Below are 16,211 nucleotides of genomic sequence, written 5' to 3'. Positions count from 1 at the left end.
GGGTGAAGCTGGAACTGCAGCCAGGGCTGCCCAGGGCTGTCCTGCAGAGCAGCTCCTGCAGACCTCAGGGCTCTCAGCAAGCCCAGGGCATGTGCCACCTGCAAGGGACTGCTCTCAGCCTGCCTGGCTGCTCCCCATGCACTGTGGGGAGAAGTTGGAGGTGGAAGGAGCCACCCCATCAGGGCAGATTCCTCCTGCTGTGGAGATGGTGCTGCATGGCCAGGGCTGCTCTCAGCTTTCTCCTCAAGGCAAGGGAAAGGAGCTGTCAGGTGTGTCTGTGTCACTGAGACTCCTGCACTGTCCCACTGGGCATCAACAGATCTGCCTCACATCTCCCTCACAAAGTGCCTCCTCAGCCTCCTCTGCCTACAGACAGCAGCAGCAGCACCTTGGCTTGCAGCATCTCAGTTTGTCTGAGCTGCCTTAAGGTTCTGCTGGCACAGAGATTCCCCAGGGCAGTGCCCTGTGCTAGGAGGTGTGTGCAGGGCAGAGCTGAGCCCCCAGGGCTGGGCTGGGCTCTAACAGGGGTACGGGGATACAGGGATATCAGGCCTTGGATACAGAGAAACAACTTCTAATAGGCACAACTCCAGGCAGCAAAGAGCCAGAACAGCCTTGGATATCCTTCTTAGTCCAGCTGCACAGGGAAAGAAGGAAGGGTTTAGGAAGATTTACTTTGAAACTGGAGCCTTCAAAGAATCCACTTTGTTTTTCCAGCACACTGTAATTTTGATCACCGTGAAATAGTGGGGGATGTAATGAGCACAGGGCACCTGTGTGGGACCAGCAGGTCTGACTGCAATGGGGCACAGGAGCCCTGTTTCCCTCTAGACTTCCCAGTGTCCAGGCTGAGAGCAATGCTGAAGAAGAGGCAGTAACTCAGCAGTGCAAAATGAATAGTAAAAAAAAAAAAATTACTGAAGTTCCTCCACAGGAAGACAAGTAGTTTTGAGAGAATTTGTAATATAATTTCACAGGATTTAGTCAAGAAAATCTTTTCCAGCTTGTGAGTGTCTTCTCTCAGTGGTCCACCATGCCCATATGGCAGAAATGTCCAACAGCAGCTCCATCAGCCACTTCCTCCTGCTGCCATTGGCAAACACACGGCAGCTGCAGCTCCTGCACTTCTGCCTCTTCCTGGGCATCTCCCTGGCTGCCCTCCTGGCCAACGGCCTCATCATCAGCACCGTAGCCTGCGGCCACCACCTGCACACCCCCATGTTCTTCTTCCTGCTCAACCTGGCCCTCACTGACCTGGGCTGCATCTGCACCACTGTGCCCAAAGCCATGCACAATTCCCTCTGGGACACCAGGAACATCTCCTACTCGGGATGTGCTGCTCAGGTCTTTCTCTTTGTGTTTTTCATCTCAGCAGAGTATTATCTCCTGACCATCATGTGCTATGACCGCTACGTGTCCATCTGCAAACCACTGCACTACGGGACCCTCCTGGGCAGCAGAGCTTGTGCCCACATGGCAGCAGCTGCCTGGGCCAGTGCCTTTCTCCATGCTCTGCTGCACACGGTCAACACATTTTCCCTGCCCCTGTGCCTTGGCAATGCCCTGGGCCAGTTCTTCTGTGAAATCCCACACATCCTCAAGCTCTCCTGCTCGAAATCCTACCTCAGGGAACTTGGGCTTCTTGCTGTTAGTATCTCTTTATCATTTGGTTGTTTTGTATTCATTGTTTTCTCCTATGTGCAGATCTTCAGGGCTGTACTGAGGATCCCCTCTGAGCAGGGAAGGCACAAAGCCTTTTCCACATGCCTCCCTCACCTGGCTGTCGTCTCCCTGTTTATCAGCACTGGCATATCTGCCAACCTGAAGCCCCCCTCTGTCTCCTCTCCATCCCTGGATCTGGCACTGTCAGTTCTGTATTCAGTGGTGCCTCCAGCCTTGAACCCCCTCATCTACAGCCTGAGGAACCAGGAGATCAAGGCTTCAGTGTGGACACTGATGACTGGCTGCTTTCAGGAACATTAAACTGCTAGCCAGTTTCTGAAAATCACTTGTAATAAAAGTAATCTTTTATACTTCTTCTTGGTTTGGTTGTGGGGTTATTTTTCCTTTGTTTTAGTTTTATAATATTGTCCATAAAAAAAAGCCACTCTGTGTTCCATTGCTCATTCTGTTTCTCCATCTTCCCTGTGGCCACAAAATGTGTCAATAAAGGGTTGCAGTCTTCGTGGCTTTAAACACACTGAAGGATTTCTCTCCCAGTCAAGTTTTCTCCAGAGATGCCTCTTTTGTTCCCTTCTCTGGAGATGCAGCAGCAATGTCTGTGTGCAGAGCTGGGGCAGATCAGTGCTGGCACAGCAGCTGTGCCCAGCAGCAGCACTTGTTGTTGCCAGTGCTGCTCCCGTGCCACTGCCCCACTGCCCTCCTGCCCCTCGTGTTGCTGCAGGGCCTGAGTGCTCTCGGGGCCAGGCACAGCCCTGGGGGTGGCAGCACCGGGGCTGCAGGAGGGACAGGCCATGGGCACTGCTGGGGCAGTGCTGACGCCTCAGGGCAGGGCCTGGGGGCTCCAGGCTCCTTGGCCAGGCTCTCTCCACAACACTTGGCCAGGCCAATGCTGAGCAGAGAAAACCCCCGTGAGCAGCCCCAGGCTGGCCATGGGCAGGCTGCGGGCAAGCAGCATGGCTGATGCTCTGCAAGGTCCCTGCAAGAGGGAGACCCTGGCAAGGAGCAGCAGAGCAGGGGCTGATCCATCCCCACTGCGCTGGACAGCCCAGGGCAGTGTCCCAGAGCGTCCTCATGCAGCTGCCAACAACATCCCCCCTCTGCAGCCCTGGCCTCTCCCCCAGCTCACACAGGTGCCACATCCTTGCAGGCACAGACACGGCAGCACTGGCTCAGGAGCCCCTGTTTGCACTGCACAGAGCAGGCGTCAGCACCCCCATGGTGCTGCTGTGGGGAGATGGAGCTGAGTGAGCACAAATGCCATCAGCCCCTGGGGCCAGCAAGGGCTGGGGGACACAAGGGAACCCAATCAGGTTTGTCGTGGCCTCTGCAGTCAGGCAGAAAATTTGTTCCCATGAGCTGTGAGTTTCCTATCCCAAGCAGACTCTGTTGCTCCAAGCCAGTGATGCCTGGCAGCCACCCCCAAATTGCCCTGAGCATTTCCTTTGCTTCACCTTTGCTTTCTTTCCTCTTCTCTGCTCCAGATTTTTTCCTACTGCCAATTCCTGCACCTTTCCTTACAAACAGCCCATCCCTATTTTACCTTTTCCTCTCTGGCCCCCTTCTCCATTTCAGTTCCTGAGTTAGCACCATGAGAATATCCCTTGGGGAGCAGGATCATCCTACAAGTGCTTCAGGAATTTTCTGCAGGGTCCTGCAGTGCTTCGTGCTGTTCCCTTGCCAGAGGCACCACAGACGAGGGGGCACATCTGGGCTGCTGTGTCTGGGTGTGGGGTTCCCTGTTCTGGGCAGTGAGGAGCTGCTGGAGGGGCTGTGCAAGACTGACAGGTTGGGCTTTGGGACTGAGGAGAAGCTGAGGGACCTGGGCTGCTGGACCTTTTGAACAGGAGGCCCAGGGCTCATCCTGCAACTGCTCCAGGGGTGGTTTCAGAGAATCACAGAATGAGCCAGGCTGGAAAAGATCTTGGAAATCATTAAGTCCAACCTGTGCCTTGAACCCATCTTGTCTCCCTGAGCCTCCTCTTCTCCAGGTCAGCATCCCCAGATCCCTCAGCCACACCTCACAGGACTTATGTTCCAGACCCCTCACCAGTCTTGTTGCCCTTCTCTGGACATGCTCCAGCCCCTCCATGTCCTTCCTAGACTGGGGCGCTCAGAACTGGACACAGCACTCGAGATGTTGCCCAAGCAGCGCCGAGTACAGGGGAAGAATCACGGCCCTGGCCCTGCTGGTCACACAATTTCTAATCCAGGCAAGGTGCCATTGGCCTTCTTGGTCACCTGATCACACTGCTGGCTCATGTCCAGCCTGCTGTCCATCAGTACTCTGAGGCCTGTTTCTGCTTGACTGCTGTCCAGCCACTCTGTCCCCAGCCTGTAGCACTACATGGGTTGTAGAGGCTGAAGTGCAGGACCCCGCACTTAGACTTGTTAAACCTCACCTTATTGGACTATGGCCCTGGATCCAGCCTGTGCAGGTTCCTCTGCAGAGCCCTCCTACTCCCCAGTAGATCCACACTCCCAGCAAACATGGTGTTACCACAGTTCCATGAGAGTTTCACAATGGTCTCCATGAATCCATGAGGCCTCCCATTGTGACAATGTTCCTTTGGTTCCTCCCTTGGTGACACAAAGACCTTTGGTTCCACCAGGCCTTGCAGTGTCACAGTGGTCTCTGTGGTTCCACAAGGACCCAGAGTGTCACAATGGACTCCTTGCTTCCATATAGCCCCACAATGTCACAGTGGCCCCTTGGCTCTGTGGTTCCATGTCGTACACAGTGTCACTCTGGTCCTCTCAGTTCCATGAGGCCCTGCAGGGTCACAATGGTCCCTTGCTTCCCCAGGGCCCTGCAGTGTCACAATCATCACAGAATCTCCCAGGCTGAAAAAGACTTGGAGAGCATCAAGTCCAACCTGTGAGCCAGCACCACCTTGTCACCCAGACCATGACACTCAGTGCCACATCCAGAGTTTTCCTGAAACACTTCCACACACAGTGACTCACCCATCTCCCTGGGCAGCCCATTCCAATACCCAATCACCATTTTTGTGAAGAATATTTCCTAATGTCCAGCCTAATTGTCCCATGGAGCTTCTTAAGGGTGTGTCTTCTTCTGTCACTGTTCCTGGGAAAAGAGTCTGACCCTTGCCTGGCTGCACCCTCCTGTCAGGGAGTTGTAGAGAGGGATGAGGTCTCCCCTGAGCCTCGTCTTCCCCAGGATAAACATCCCCTGCTCCCTCACCTGTTCCTCACAGGACTTATGTTCCAGACCCCTCACCAGCCTTCCTGCCCTTATCTGGACATGCTCCAGCCCCTCCATGCCCCTCCTAAACTGGGTGGCCCAGAACTGGACTCAAGGTGCTCCCCAGCCCATGCCTAGCAAAGGGGAAGAATCACGGCCCTGGTCCTGCTGGACACACTATTCCTGATCCATAGGAGTCCCAGGGTTTGGGTGAGGGAAAAGTTGGGGAAGAGGTAGGAACACAATCTGATTGTCAGCCGTGAAGGGTCTTGATTTTCAAATCTATTCAGACTCCAATAAAATTTCCTGAGGATCATTATCAATTGGACATTGCTGATACCAATATAGAAATAGGAAAAAAAAAAAAAACTGGACAAAACTGTTGTCTCTGCATTTTTTCCAATGAAGTATATTCTCTTTAAATGGACTTCTGAAAGCTGTAGAATTAACCACAGAAGAATTTGGGATTTAAATTTTTCCCATGGGGTTTTCTTGCTTAGCTGTTTTGAACAAATGTTTATGAGTCTTTTACACTGAATTCCTGAACTGAAGAACTCAAGAAAGAAGAGGCCACTGGAGTTGAAAAATTCGCCAGCAACCTCCAAATGGCTGAGGATCCATCCTCATCAGAGCAGGAATGATCAGAAGTGAGCACAGCTTTGTGGCTGCCCCAGCTCTGGGAAGGGCCCTGGGCCTGGAGCAGGAGCAGCTCTGCACGGCCACAAGGCCGGGGCTGTTGTGCTGGCCTGGGCAGATGGGCTGGCAGCAGGGGCTGCAGAGCTCTCAGGAGCTCAGGGAGAGGGGAACAGGGCACACAGGGAGCCTCCTTTTGCCTTGGCCAAGCACCTTACCCATGGCTGGGGCTGAGTCCTGTCTGAGCTGCAGCTGCTGCTGTGCCCTTGCCAGGGGCTGAGCCCGTGGGGCCACTGCCCAGAGCCCCCTGCCCTGAGCAGAGCTGTGGGGCCGGAGCCGGCTGGGCTGTGCTGGGGAAAGGCCCTTGGTGCTGCACAGAGCTCAGGGCAGCTGGCACAGCTTGCAGGGGGCTGGCCTGGCCTGAGAGAGGCTGCCACAGACACCAGCAGTGTCCATCTCAGCCTGACTGAGCGTGCAGGGGCAGGACTCAGCCCAGCCCTTGTGGGGCAGGGCCAGTGCCTGTGGAAGGCATTGGAAATAGTCAAGTGGCCCAGAGAGGAGGCTGCTCTGTGGCCTTGGTGGCATGCACAGAGCAGGGAGGAGGCCCAGGACATCTGTCAGTTCCAGCCTCTGTCCCAGCCATTGCCAGCTCTGGCTGCTGAGCCCAGGTTTGCCCTGGGCTGAGTTTGGCTGTGGCCCAGCTCCATCCTCCTGCAGGGCTCAGGGCCTGTTCCCAGCCATGGCCAGCCCTGCCCGGCCTCTCTGCTGGCCCAGAGCCCGGCAGAGCCCGGGGCAGGGCTGTCAGTGCAGCCCACAGGTGCCACGGGCTGTGCAGGAGCTGGCAGAGGCTGCCCAGCAGGGAAGCCATGGAGCACAGAGCCCCAGGGCTGCTGTGGGTATCACGGCTGCACCTCCAGCTCCAGAGGAAATGTGACAGATAGGAGCAGAGACAAATAATTCCTGATGCATTCTTTAGTGTGTTTGCTTATACGGGTGATTTGCATCCATAGGCAAAGGTGGTGTTTAGTGCCAGATAATGCTGCTACCCTGATGAGAGTAGTATTATTTAGTTGAAATTAATATTTCATGCATAATCCATAATGAGAAAAAAAAAACCCCATATGATCAGAAGAGCATCAGAGTTTTTCAGAACAGGAGAGACTCATTGATGTTCCAGTAGTCAAACCTGTTAAAATATTTTCCTGAAGGCTTCCTTGAGATGAGACCTGACCACCAGAGGCCCAGACCAGTGAGAGCTCTCTGTTCTGTTTTGGTAGATTATTTCTGGGAGATCCCTGGCATATAGGGAATTTTTCAGGGGAAGCATCAATTTGGGCCATAGGTACCTGTAAAGAAGAATGGTTCTTTTCCCTAGGAAAGAAAGCACGGGGCTGCAGTTGTCCAGAGGCTGATGAGCAACAGCCCTAGACATGCCATGATCAGCTGGACCTGTTGGGTGGCTCCTGGGAAGCAAAACCAGCCAGATCTGTTCCATCACCCCTTGGTTCTACAAGGCACCTCAGTACCACAATATTCTTTATTTTTCAGTGTCACAATGGCCCCTCCCTTCCATGAGACCCTGCAGTGTCACAATGGTCCTTTGGTTCCATGGGGCCCCACAGTGTCACAATGGCTGCCCTGATTCTGTGGGGTCTGGCAATGTCACAATGGTCTCCATGGATCCACGGTGCCCTGCAGGATCACAAGGGCCTTTTGGCTGCACGAGGCCCTGTAATGCAGCAATGGCCTCTTGGTTCCACACAGCCCTGCTGCTTCACACCACCCCTTGGGACCAAGAGGCCCAGAGTGCCACAATGATGTCTTTGGTTCCACGAGATTTCACAGTGTCACAATCACCCCTTGGTTCCATTGTGTCTCCACAGTGTCACAATGGCCCCTTGGATCCATGGTACCCTGCAGTGTCACAATGGTCTCCATGGTTCCTTGATGTCCCCATAATGTCACCATGGTCGCTATAGGATGGAAACAACTGAGCCCCAGTGTTGCAGGGGCAGATGAAGGGCAGTCATCAGATGCACTGGGACAGCCAGACTTGACTGTGTTGGCAATTTTGTCTGGTAACCATCTCTGGATATATGGAATTTCAGAGGCGGAATACCAATTTTGGACATTAACACCTGGAGGAGAAAGACAGTTCTTTTCCATAAGAAGGAAAGAATGGACACTGGTGTTTCAGAGGCAGATGGAAGGCAGCCATCAGAGGCCAAAGGCAGTCTGAATTCTGTCCTGGCAACTTTTGTCGGAAAGTAACCCTTGCATACACAGAATTTTGGAGGTGGAGTCAAAGTTTTGGCCATTTATGCATTGATAAGAGGATTGGTCCTTTTCCATAGGAAGGAAAGCACCAAGCCCCAGTATTTCAAAGGCAGAAAAGGAGAGAGGTGGCTCTTGGGAGGCCAAGCCAGCAAGACCATTTTGTCCTGGCAGCTTTTGCCTGGGAGAAATTTTTTGGACATACAGAATTTGGGAGGCAGAATCCCAGTTCTGACCATGGACACCTTGACAAGAACCATCGTTCTTTTCCATTTGGAGGAAAGCACTGAGCCCCAGAGTTTCAAAAGCAGGGGAGAGGCAGCCTTCAAGAGGCCAAGGACAGCCAGACCTGTCTGTCCTGGCAGCTTTCACTTGGGAGCAATCCATGGATGTACAGGGTTTTGGAGGTGAAATCCCAATTTTGGCCATGGGCACCTGGTCACGGTGAATGTTTTTTCATAGGAAAGAAAAGTGTGAAGCCCAAATATTCTGGAAAAAGATGAGGGGTGAGCACCATAGGCCAAGCCTGTCTGACCTGTCTCTCCTGGCACCTTTCATCTGGGGTAATCCTTGGACGCAGGGATTTTTGGAGGTGCAATATCAATTTTGGCTATGAGCGCCTGGCATGGAAGGAGAGTTCTTTTCATTAGGAAGGGTAGCACCAAGCCCCAGTGTTTGAAAATGCAGATGAGAGCCAGGAAGCCAAGGCCAGTCAGACTTGTCAGTCATGGCAGCTTTTGTCTTGGAGTTATCCTTGGATATAAGGAATTCTGGAAGTGGAATCCCAAATTTGGCCATGGATGCCTGGATGTTAAAGGTGGGTTTTTTCCCCATAAGAAAGAAAAGCACATGGGTCGCAGTGTTTCAAAGGCAGATGAGAAGTGACCTCTGGGTAGTCAAACCAGCCAGATCTGTCTGTCATGACAGATTTCATCTGGCAACAATCTTTGCATATAAGGAAGTTAGGAGAAAGAATCCATATTTTGGCCATGGCTACTTCAATGAGAAGGACGGTTCTTTTCCAGAGGAAGAAAATCACAAATCCCCAGAACTTGAGGGGCTGATGAGCAACAGCCCTCGACATGCCAAGGTCAGCCAGACCTGTCAGGTAGCCCCAGGAGTCCCAGCCAGACAGACCTGTTTCATGTTCCCTTGGTTCCACAGGGCCCCAAATTGTACCAGTGTTTTCCTTGATTCCAGGAGTTCCTTCTAGTGTCACAATACGCTCCTGGTTACAATACTCTCCTCGTCACAATGTTCTCCTTGCTTCTGCAGTGTCACCATGGGCCCTGGGCTCCACTTGGCCCAGTTGTGTCACAATGGCTCCTTGGTTCTACAGGCCCCACAGCCTCATCACTGACCTTTGGTTCCATGGGATCCCTGAGTATCACAACGGCCCCCCTGATTCCATGAGGCACCTGAGTGTCACAATGGTCTCTTTGATTCCATAAGGTTCTAGATTGTCTCCATGGTGTCCCTGAACCCACACTGTCACAACTAACCCATGGTTCCATGAGGTTCCGCAGTGTCACCATGTCAGCCTGTCAGAGGCTGGATGAGATCAATTTCCCAGACACCTCGGGATGAGCTGTCAATCAGTCACACAGCGGGCTGGTGCTGACCCAGGCTCTGATTGCCCGAGCAATCACAAGCCCCACCTGGGGGGGACCAACAAAGGTCCAGGGGCTCAAAACATGGAGCAGAAGCTGAGCCCATGGTGTGTACTCTGCCTTCTGCTGGTGTCTGTGTCTCACCCACACTGGAACCCAAGGAGTTGGTAGCCATGTGTGTGTCTTTCTATTGAGCTTCTGTCTTTCTGTCTCTCTCTCTCTCTCTCTCTTTCTTTCCTCTCCTAATACTCTTTATATGGAACAGTTTCAGGTACCAAAGCAACTGAAATGTTTAAAGGCTTCTAGGTTAAATGAGGTTAAGATAATAAATTTCCTGCTATGGTGAGTGTTTTGTGTTGAATTGGGTGTTGTATTAATTCCTTTTCAAGAGTTCCTTAATTTTATGTACTTTTCCAGTAAAGTTTTTGTGTCATTTTGACGTATTTAGAATATCTGGACAGGTTTTCTCCTGTGTACCAAATTCAAGTAAAGGAACCTTTGGTCACCCCCAGTATTTCAGTGTTTTGGGATGTTACAGCCCTGCAGGCTCACAATGGCCTCTTGTTTTCATGAGGCCCCACAGTGTCACACTGGCCCTTGGTTCATGAGCATCTGGAGTGTCACACTGATTTTGGGAATCAGGAAATGACACAGAAATTGCAGAGTGTATGTTTCATTGCCAGCTGGGACACATGGGCGGATATCTCCTCCAAACCATGTGTACCTGGTCAAGACAGGTTCCAGGTATAAATACACATTGATCCCAGAAGCCCACATCTCCCTGCCCACCCATCTCTGCCTTCTCCCACTTTGGATTGTAATTAGCTGCCACACCTCCTGCTGTCATATTCGGTGGTTTTTGGGATGAAGGCTGTATGTCTTCCTTGGTGATTGCTGTTTGACCTCTGCTTCTGGGCAGGCAAAGTTAAGGTCTGGCTCTTCCTCAGGCTAACCTGCCCCACTGAAAACCACTTGTCTGGTTCTGGCTGGTTTTTTGGAGCCACAGATTTCTTCTTCAGCAGGCTTGTATAACACCTGGGTCTTGCTTTGCTGAGTTTTCACAATATATCTCATCTTAATGGTTTTTTTTCTGGCAACTAAGCTCCTATGTGGTCTGTTGGATACTGTTTCTCCTATGTGATCTATTTCCCCTCCACATGCTTAAGCATATTATAGGCTTCTAAAATCCTGAATTTTCACAACCATATATGTTCCCCATCTCACTGATCCCAAGGGAGCAGCAGCAGTGCCTGGATCTGATCCCTGACTGGGGCAGAGCTGGACAAATGACCCCCACAGCAGCAGCAGCAGCAGATGGAGCTGACTTTCAGCCCAGCCCCTGCCACTCTTCCCTCCTGTGTGCAGTGGTGTCACGGCAGCCTGGTGCACTTGGGAACCCCCAGTGCCAGCAGGGGCTCGAGATGGCAGCTCTGGGCTCCTGGAGGCTCTGCAGGGAACAGAGGTGGGGACTCCCTGTCCATGTGCAGCTTCCAGATGGAAAAGCTGCTGTGCCCAGGCAGCTCCGAGAGCAGAGAAAGGAGGGGCTGGAGCCCTTGATCTGTGCCAGTTCCACAGTCCTGGGCAGCAGCCACCGAGCACAGGGGAAACAGAGGGCACAGCAAGAGGGACAAAACCAGTCAAGGTCAGTGACTGGGAAGAGCCAGAGCTGAGAACAGCAGGAGCAGCCACTTCACTGCACCCTTAGAGAAAGCTCTTGGCTAGTTCAAAGGGCTGGAAGGTGTGAAGGGCAGAGAGGAGACCACACCAAACAATGCTCCTGTTTTCACAGCCTCCCCTCTCAGTGTCCCAGAAGAAATTGGATGAACTCTATTCTTCTCTCCGAATTCTTTCAATCAGCATGAGCAGCTGAACACCAGGATCTAAAGGAGCCTTAGGCCACAAAAGCTGAGCAAGAGGAGACATTTTGACTAAGGTCATGCTGCCAACATGGACCTAGCTGAATCCAGCAGATGGAATCCTGGAATTATAGAATCCTTTCTGTTAGAAAATACCTCTGAGCACATTGAGTGTGGTCTTGGTAAATCACTACAAAATGCTGCTTTTTAAATGTAGATGGTTGGAATAAGCCCTGTCCTAAATTCCCAGGTATTGGGAAAACCATTCCTAGAGTTTGTTGGCTCTGGAGTGAACTGAGTTCAGAGCACCATGAGAGCAATGGGGAAGTCAGCTGAAAGAAGCTGAACCACTGGATGTATTAAAACATGGAAAAATGCAAAGAACTTGTGTGTTGGGAAAGATGAGGATGAATTTTTTTTTAACAGCACCAACAGAGGGAATGATTGGTGTCAAAATGCTCCCACGTGGAGCAACAGAAAAGGTTTTTAATCTTGAGCTAGGTTTCATTTGTGCAAAGGAAAGAGTAATAATATAATAAATAATTATATATATATATATAATAAAAAAAGAGGTGTATACTTCCACATATATATAATGACATTGTAAAATAATGCTCCAAATACTAATTGTTTAGCTTTGGCTGCTCAGGGACGTAACAGTAAATACTCTACAGAAAATGATTGGCCAGGACCCAAACATCACTGGTGAACTGTGTGAGATTGTGTGCAATGAAGGAAGGAGTAAAGGATGAAATTGGCAGTTTTGTAGGGTTTGCTAACACTAGAATGTGGAATGCTTTGTCTGCTCCTGTGAAAAATAAAGTGGGTAAGACTGTTGGGTTTTTCATATAGCAGACCACCCACAAGCTGCAGCATTAATTGAACAGATGAAGGGGTTGTTAAAAGGGCACTTGAAAAAAAATAGGAGATGGGAACCTGTCAGAATGAAAAACCCATCTCACAGAAGTGCTCCATACCCTTAACAATGGGCCCAGTGGGAAATGGAAACCCCCTGGATGTGCATGGCTGCACCCGATGTGCAAATACAACCATGGACAGTGAGGCTTGGACTCTTTGGGAAATTATTCTGGGTGTGATGGCCCCTGACAGGGCCACCCTAGAGGCTGCAGGGCTGGACCTTTATGCATTAGAATTAGTTAGGATAAATCAGAAGCAAATGAGAGTTATAAATACCAGAACAGGTATTCAGATTCCTCCAGGACGCTTTGGTTTCCTAAATGCTTACTCAAGCTTGGTCTTGAAGTGTTCATGTCTTGGGAGAAGTAACTTGTTGTAATGAGGTATAAAGAATGATTCAGCATACCTTTGTCCATCTCTTCCGGTTGGTCCCTGGCTCCCTGTCCCTCTTCCTGTCCTGTGACCTTCCCCTGTGACCTTGTAGCCCACCTGGAGTTCCTGTATTACCCCCTGTGTCCTTACCCCATTGGCTGCCATCCAAGGCCACTCCCATTACCTTCTCCTGAATACCCCGCTCCCAGAGAGAATCTGTCTCTTTCCTGCCACACCATCGCCATGAAATAAACCTGGGACCTGAAAGAGCCTCTTTTGTATCCTTTTCTAACCCATGCGGATACTTTGTCTGATCCTAAGTAATTAGGAAAAAGACACAGTAATCTTAGCAGGTGGCGCCTGACGAGGGCTTACTTTTAAGACCCTACTAGCCTGGAAGTCCCAGTTTTTTTTGGACTTTAAAAGGCCGTCTGTGCTGGTCATCTACCTCTGTGACTTCGGAGCTGCTTTTACCAGCCCCGAGCACACGAGGAGGGGACGGGGAACTCCTCTGAGGTACTAGAGGAGCCGTCTTTGGGTTAGAACTTTCGCTGAGTTACTGGTGGGACCGCGCCTCGTCTGAGAGAGGTAAGTGAACCCCAATTTAGCCCCGAGGTACAGGGGGGGGTTTAGACGGGGTGGCTCCAGGCCCGTGGGGGGGGTGTACCCCGCGGGGTGGTAGCGGCGGCGGCAGTTACAGTGCGGAGCAGGGAGCACGTGCGCGGTGTTGCGCAACCCGCCGGCATTACACGTGCTCAGCCAAGCTCTGCCTGGCGTGTGCTGCCTTATTGCTGTTAATCACAGGCGCGGGGAATTCCCTGAGGAGGGTTTCCCCGGGAACGGCTGTGTGGCCATAAGGGCAGCCACGTGTTGTGACAAAGCCCAGCACTCCCACACAGAAACATCACCTGGGTTTGCGACTAACTGCTATTGTGTAACTTTTTGCGAGAGTACGGGACCTGTGCATTTTGTTTTTATAACATCAGAATGGGGGGGATATTCTCTGCACAGCAAAAGAGTATTATTTCTCAGCTTAAAGAAATGTTAGATGCACAGGATGTTGTAATTTCTAAGAAACAGATTGGAAAGTTTGTTAGCTGGTTGTCTCGAGAAATTATAGAATTTGAGAAGCAAAATATCAATTCAATTTTATTTTGGGACACTGTTGGAAATTTATTAACTTCTAAAATACAGAAAGGTGATATCACTGCTGCTTTATTTTTGCCTATATTTTTAAATGTTCACAAACAATTATCACAATTAGAAAACAATGATCAACCACAGGAAAATTCTTTAAAGCCCCCTATACCTAATTTGGAACCTTCTGTCCCTAAATTAAAAAGTAAATTAGAAATACCTCAAGAAACTACTAATGCTAAAGATCCCCTGAAATGTACAGACTTAAAAACTTCTGAACAGCCTGCTACAAACTTGCCAGTGTATCCATCTCCGTCAGCCTTGCCTTCTGAGCATGCTAATTTAGAAAATCACCCTTCTCTAGTGCAGACAGAGAAACCTGTAGTACCTTCTTACAATATGCCTTTTTCTCCAAATAATCCGTTCCTGCATCCAGCACCTATACCTCAGTATTTTTCTGGCTGTTTTAACCCATTCTTCCAACCCTGTAACCCTACACCATCTCCTAACCCTTCTATTCACACCGGGAGGGAGGAGCCACACCCAGGAGCAGGAGCGGGAGGGGGAGGGGGAGGGGAAGCATGTGTCTCAGTTACACAGCCTCAGACTGCAGAGGCACAGAATCAATTAACCCCTAACGTACCAGTTAACCCTGAACCTGACCGTATTTTGGATTCAGCCCCGGTTCATTATGTAGGTAAAAATAATGGTAAAAGAAGCTACCAACCATTATCATACCAAGACCGTAAAGATATTTGCAAATTACAGCACCAGTTTGGGAGACAAAGTGAAATATTTAAAGGCATTTTAAAAGCAACTTTTACATCAAATGAACTTGTTCCGCATGATTTAAAGGACCTTTTCAAGTGTTTGCTAACCCCAGCTGAATATGAATTATGGTCTAATATTTGGAAACGTTCCTTAAGCAGTCTTTTAATAGAGCTTCACCAAAATCCTGAACATTCTAAGGATTCTGATAATAATGAACTTACATTAAATCATTTATGTGGGGAGGGGGAAATACACTGCCCTGAAAAGCAAACTAAATTGTTGTCTAAATTTATTTTGGATAAGGTTTGTAATGCTGCTGAAAACGCCTTTATCAAATTGCCGACAGTTGAAGTAACTAGTAGTTATGTTAATATTAAACAATATTCTTCTGAGACTTTTTTAAGCTTTGTAGATCGCTTAAAGGCACAGGTGGAACGACAGGTGCATAATCCAGCCATGCAGGCAGAACTGATTAGAGAATTAGCAGAGAAAAACGCCAATCAAGCTTGTCGGAGAGTCATCCTCAGTCTGCCACTATACCCAGAACCAACCCTAGCACAGATGATAGAAGCCTGCACACACAGAGCAGAGATGTTCAGTTCTCCAGAGAGGACCCCGAGTCCAGCACCACCTGAGCCTTCAGCACCTGAACCACCACAGATGAAGAAGCCGCAGATGTCATCACAGCAGCTGAAAAACATCACCTGTTTCCAGTGTCAGCAGCAAGGACATATGGCTAGAGACTGTCCTCAGAACAGGAAACAGAATAAATTCAACAAACAAAAAAACTAGGAATGAGACGCGAGCCTGCTATAAACACCATAACGCGCCAGGATATAAATTCTGCAGGCTACACTCTAGCAAAAGACTCTCCCTTAAAAATAAAGGGGGAGGAGGGGATGGACAATGTGGGTATAACAGATAATGTAAATGTTAAATGTTCTCTTGACCAGGTCAGGCAGTCTTGTGGTCGTGTTAGGCTCCAGACTACCAAAGGTTTTCATTTCAGATCTGCTGAGTGGACTATCATCCTGGTGGACGTTTCGAGCCCCCTAATTGATAGGATGGTTTGCCACACAGAGCGTGAGTATTTTGTTGTGGGAGACACAGCACACACACCTTTAGAACTTGAGATAGCACCTATGATCATAAAGGGAAAAATATCCAGTGTTATCATATTAGCACGATGCTCTCAGCCACCTTTCTGTTTGCGTGAGGGGCAAGTTCTGGCCCAAGCTTTTCCTATTCCAGCAGATATTACAGCAGATGATAAGTCGCCAGAGGTTTACTGGGCAGAGACGTGAAGAAAAGCCTTCCCTAGCATGCAACCTGACACATAAATCAGACCATCTACATGTGCAAGGTGTTCTGGACACAGGCTCAGATGTCACCATTATACCTGAAAGGATGTGGCCTTCACAGTGGGAATTGCAGCCTGTGGCTGGGCAAATTCAGGGTATAGGAGGAGTTAAATTGGCTAAAATAGCAAAAAGCCTTGTGCAGATTGAGGGACCGGACGGCAAATTGGCCAGTGTTCGTCCGTTTGTAATTGATTACAAGTGTCCCTTGTGGGGAAGAGATGCCATGTCACAATGGGGAATTAAAATGATAATTCCAAAAACTCAGGATTTTTAGAAGCGGCCACTGTGCAGTGCCGGGTCCAGAAGCTAACATGGCTAAATGATACACCTGTCTGGACCACTCAGTGGCCATTAAGAAAAGAAAAGTTACAGGCACTGGAAAAACTTGTAGAGG

The 16,211-nt window shown here is 49.9% G+C and overlaps 1 protein-coding gene across 1 annotated transcript; it reads left to right on the top strand.

The window, feature by feature from the left end:
- Positions 1-1,050: 1,050 nt before the first annotated feature.
- On the top strand, positions 1,051-1,983 carry LOC306815558 (olfactory receptor 14A16-like; the record flags this gene model as incomplete). Its single annotated transcript, XM_079332132.1, has 1 exon — positions 1,051-1,983. One exon carries the CDS (start codon positions 1,051-1,053, stop codon positions 1,981-1,983), a length of 933 nt encoding a protein of 310 aa, XP_079188258.1.
- Between the last annotated feature and the right edge of the window lie 14,228 nt (positions 1,984-16,211).

The sequence above is a fragment of the Erithacus rubecula genome (genome assembly GCF_903797595.1).
Source record: "Erithacus rubecula genome assembly, contig: scaffold_155_arrow_ctg1, whole genome shotgun sequence".
Taxonomy (NCBI): domain Eukaryota; kingdom Metazoa; phylum Chordata; class Aves; order Passeriformes; family Muscicapidae; genus Erithacus; species Erithacus rubecula.
Note: the sequence above shows the minus strand (reverse complement) of the source record. Positions and strands in the feature narration are given on the sequence as shown.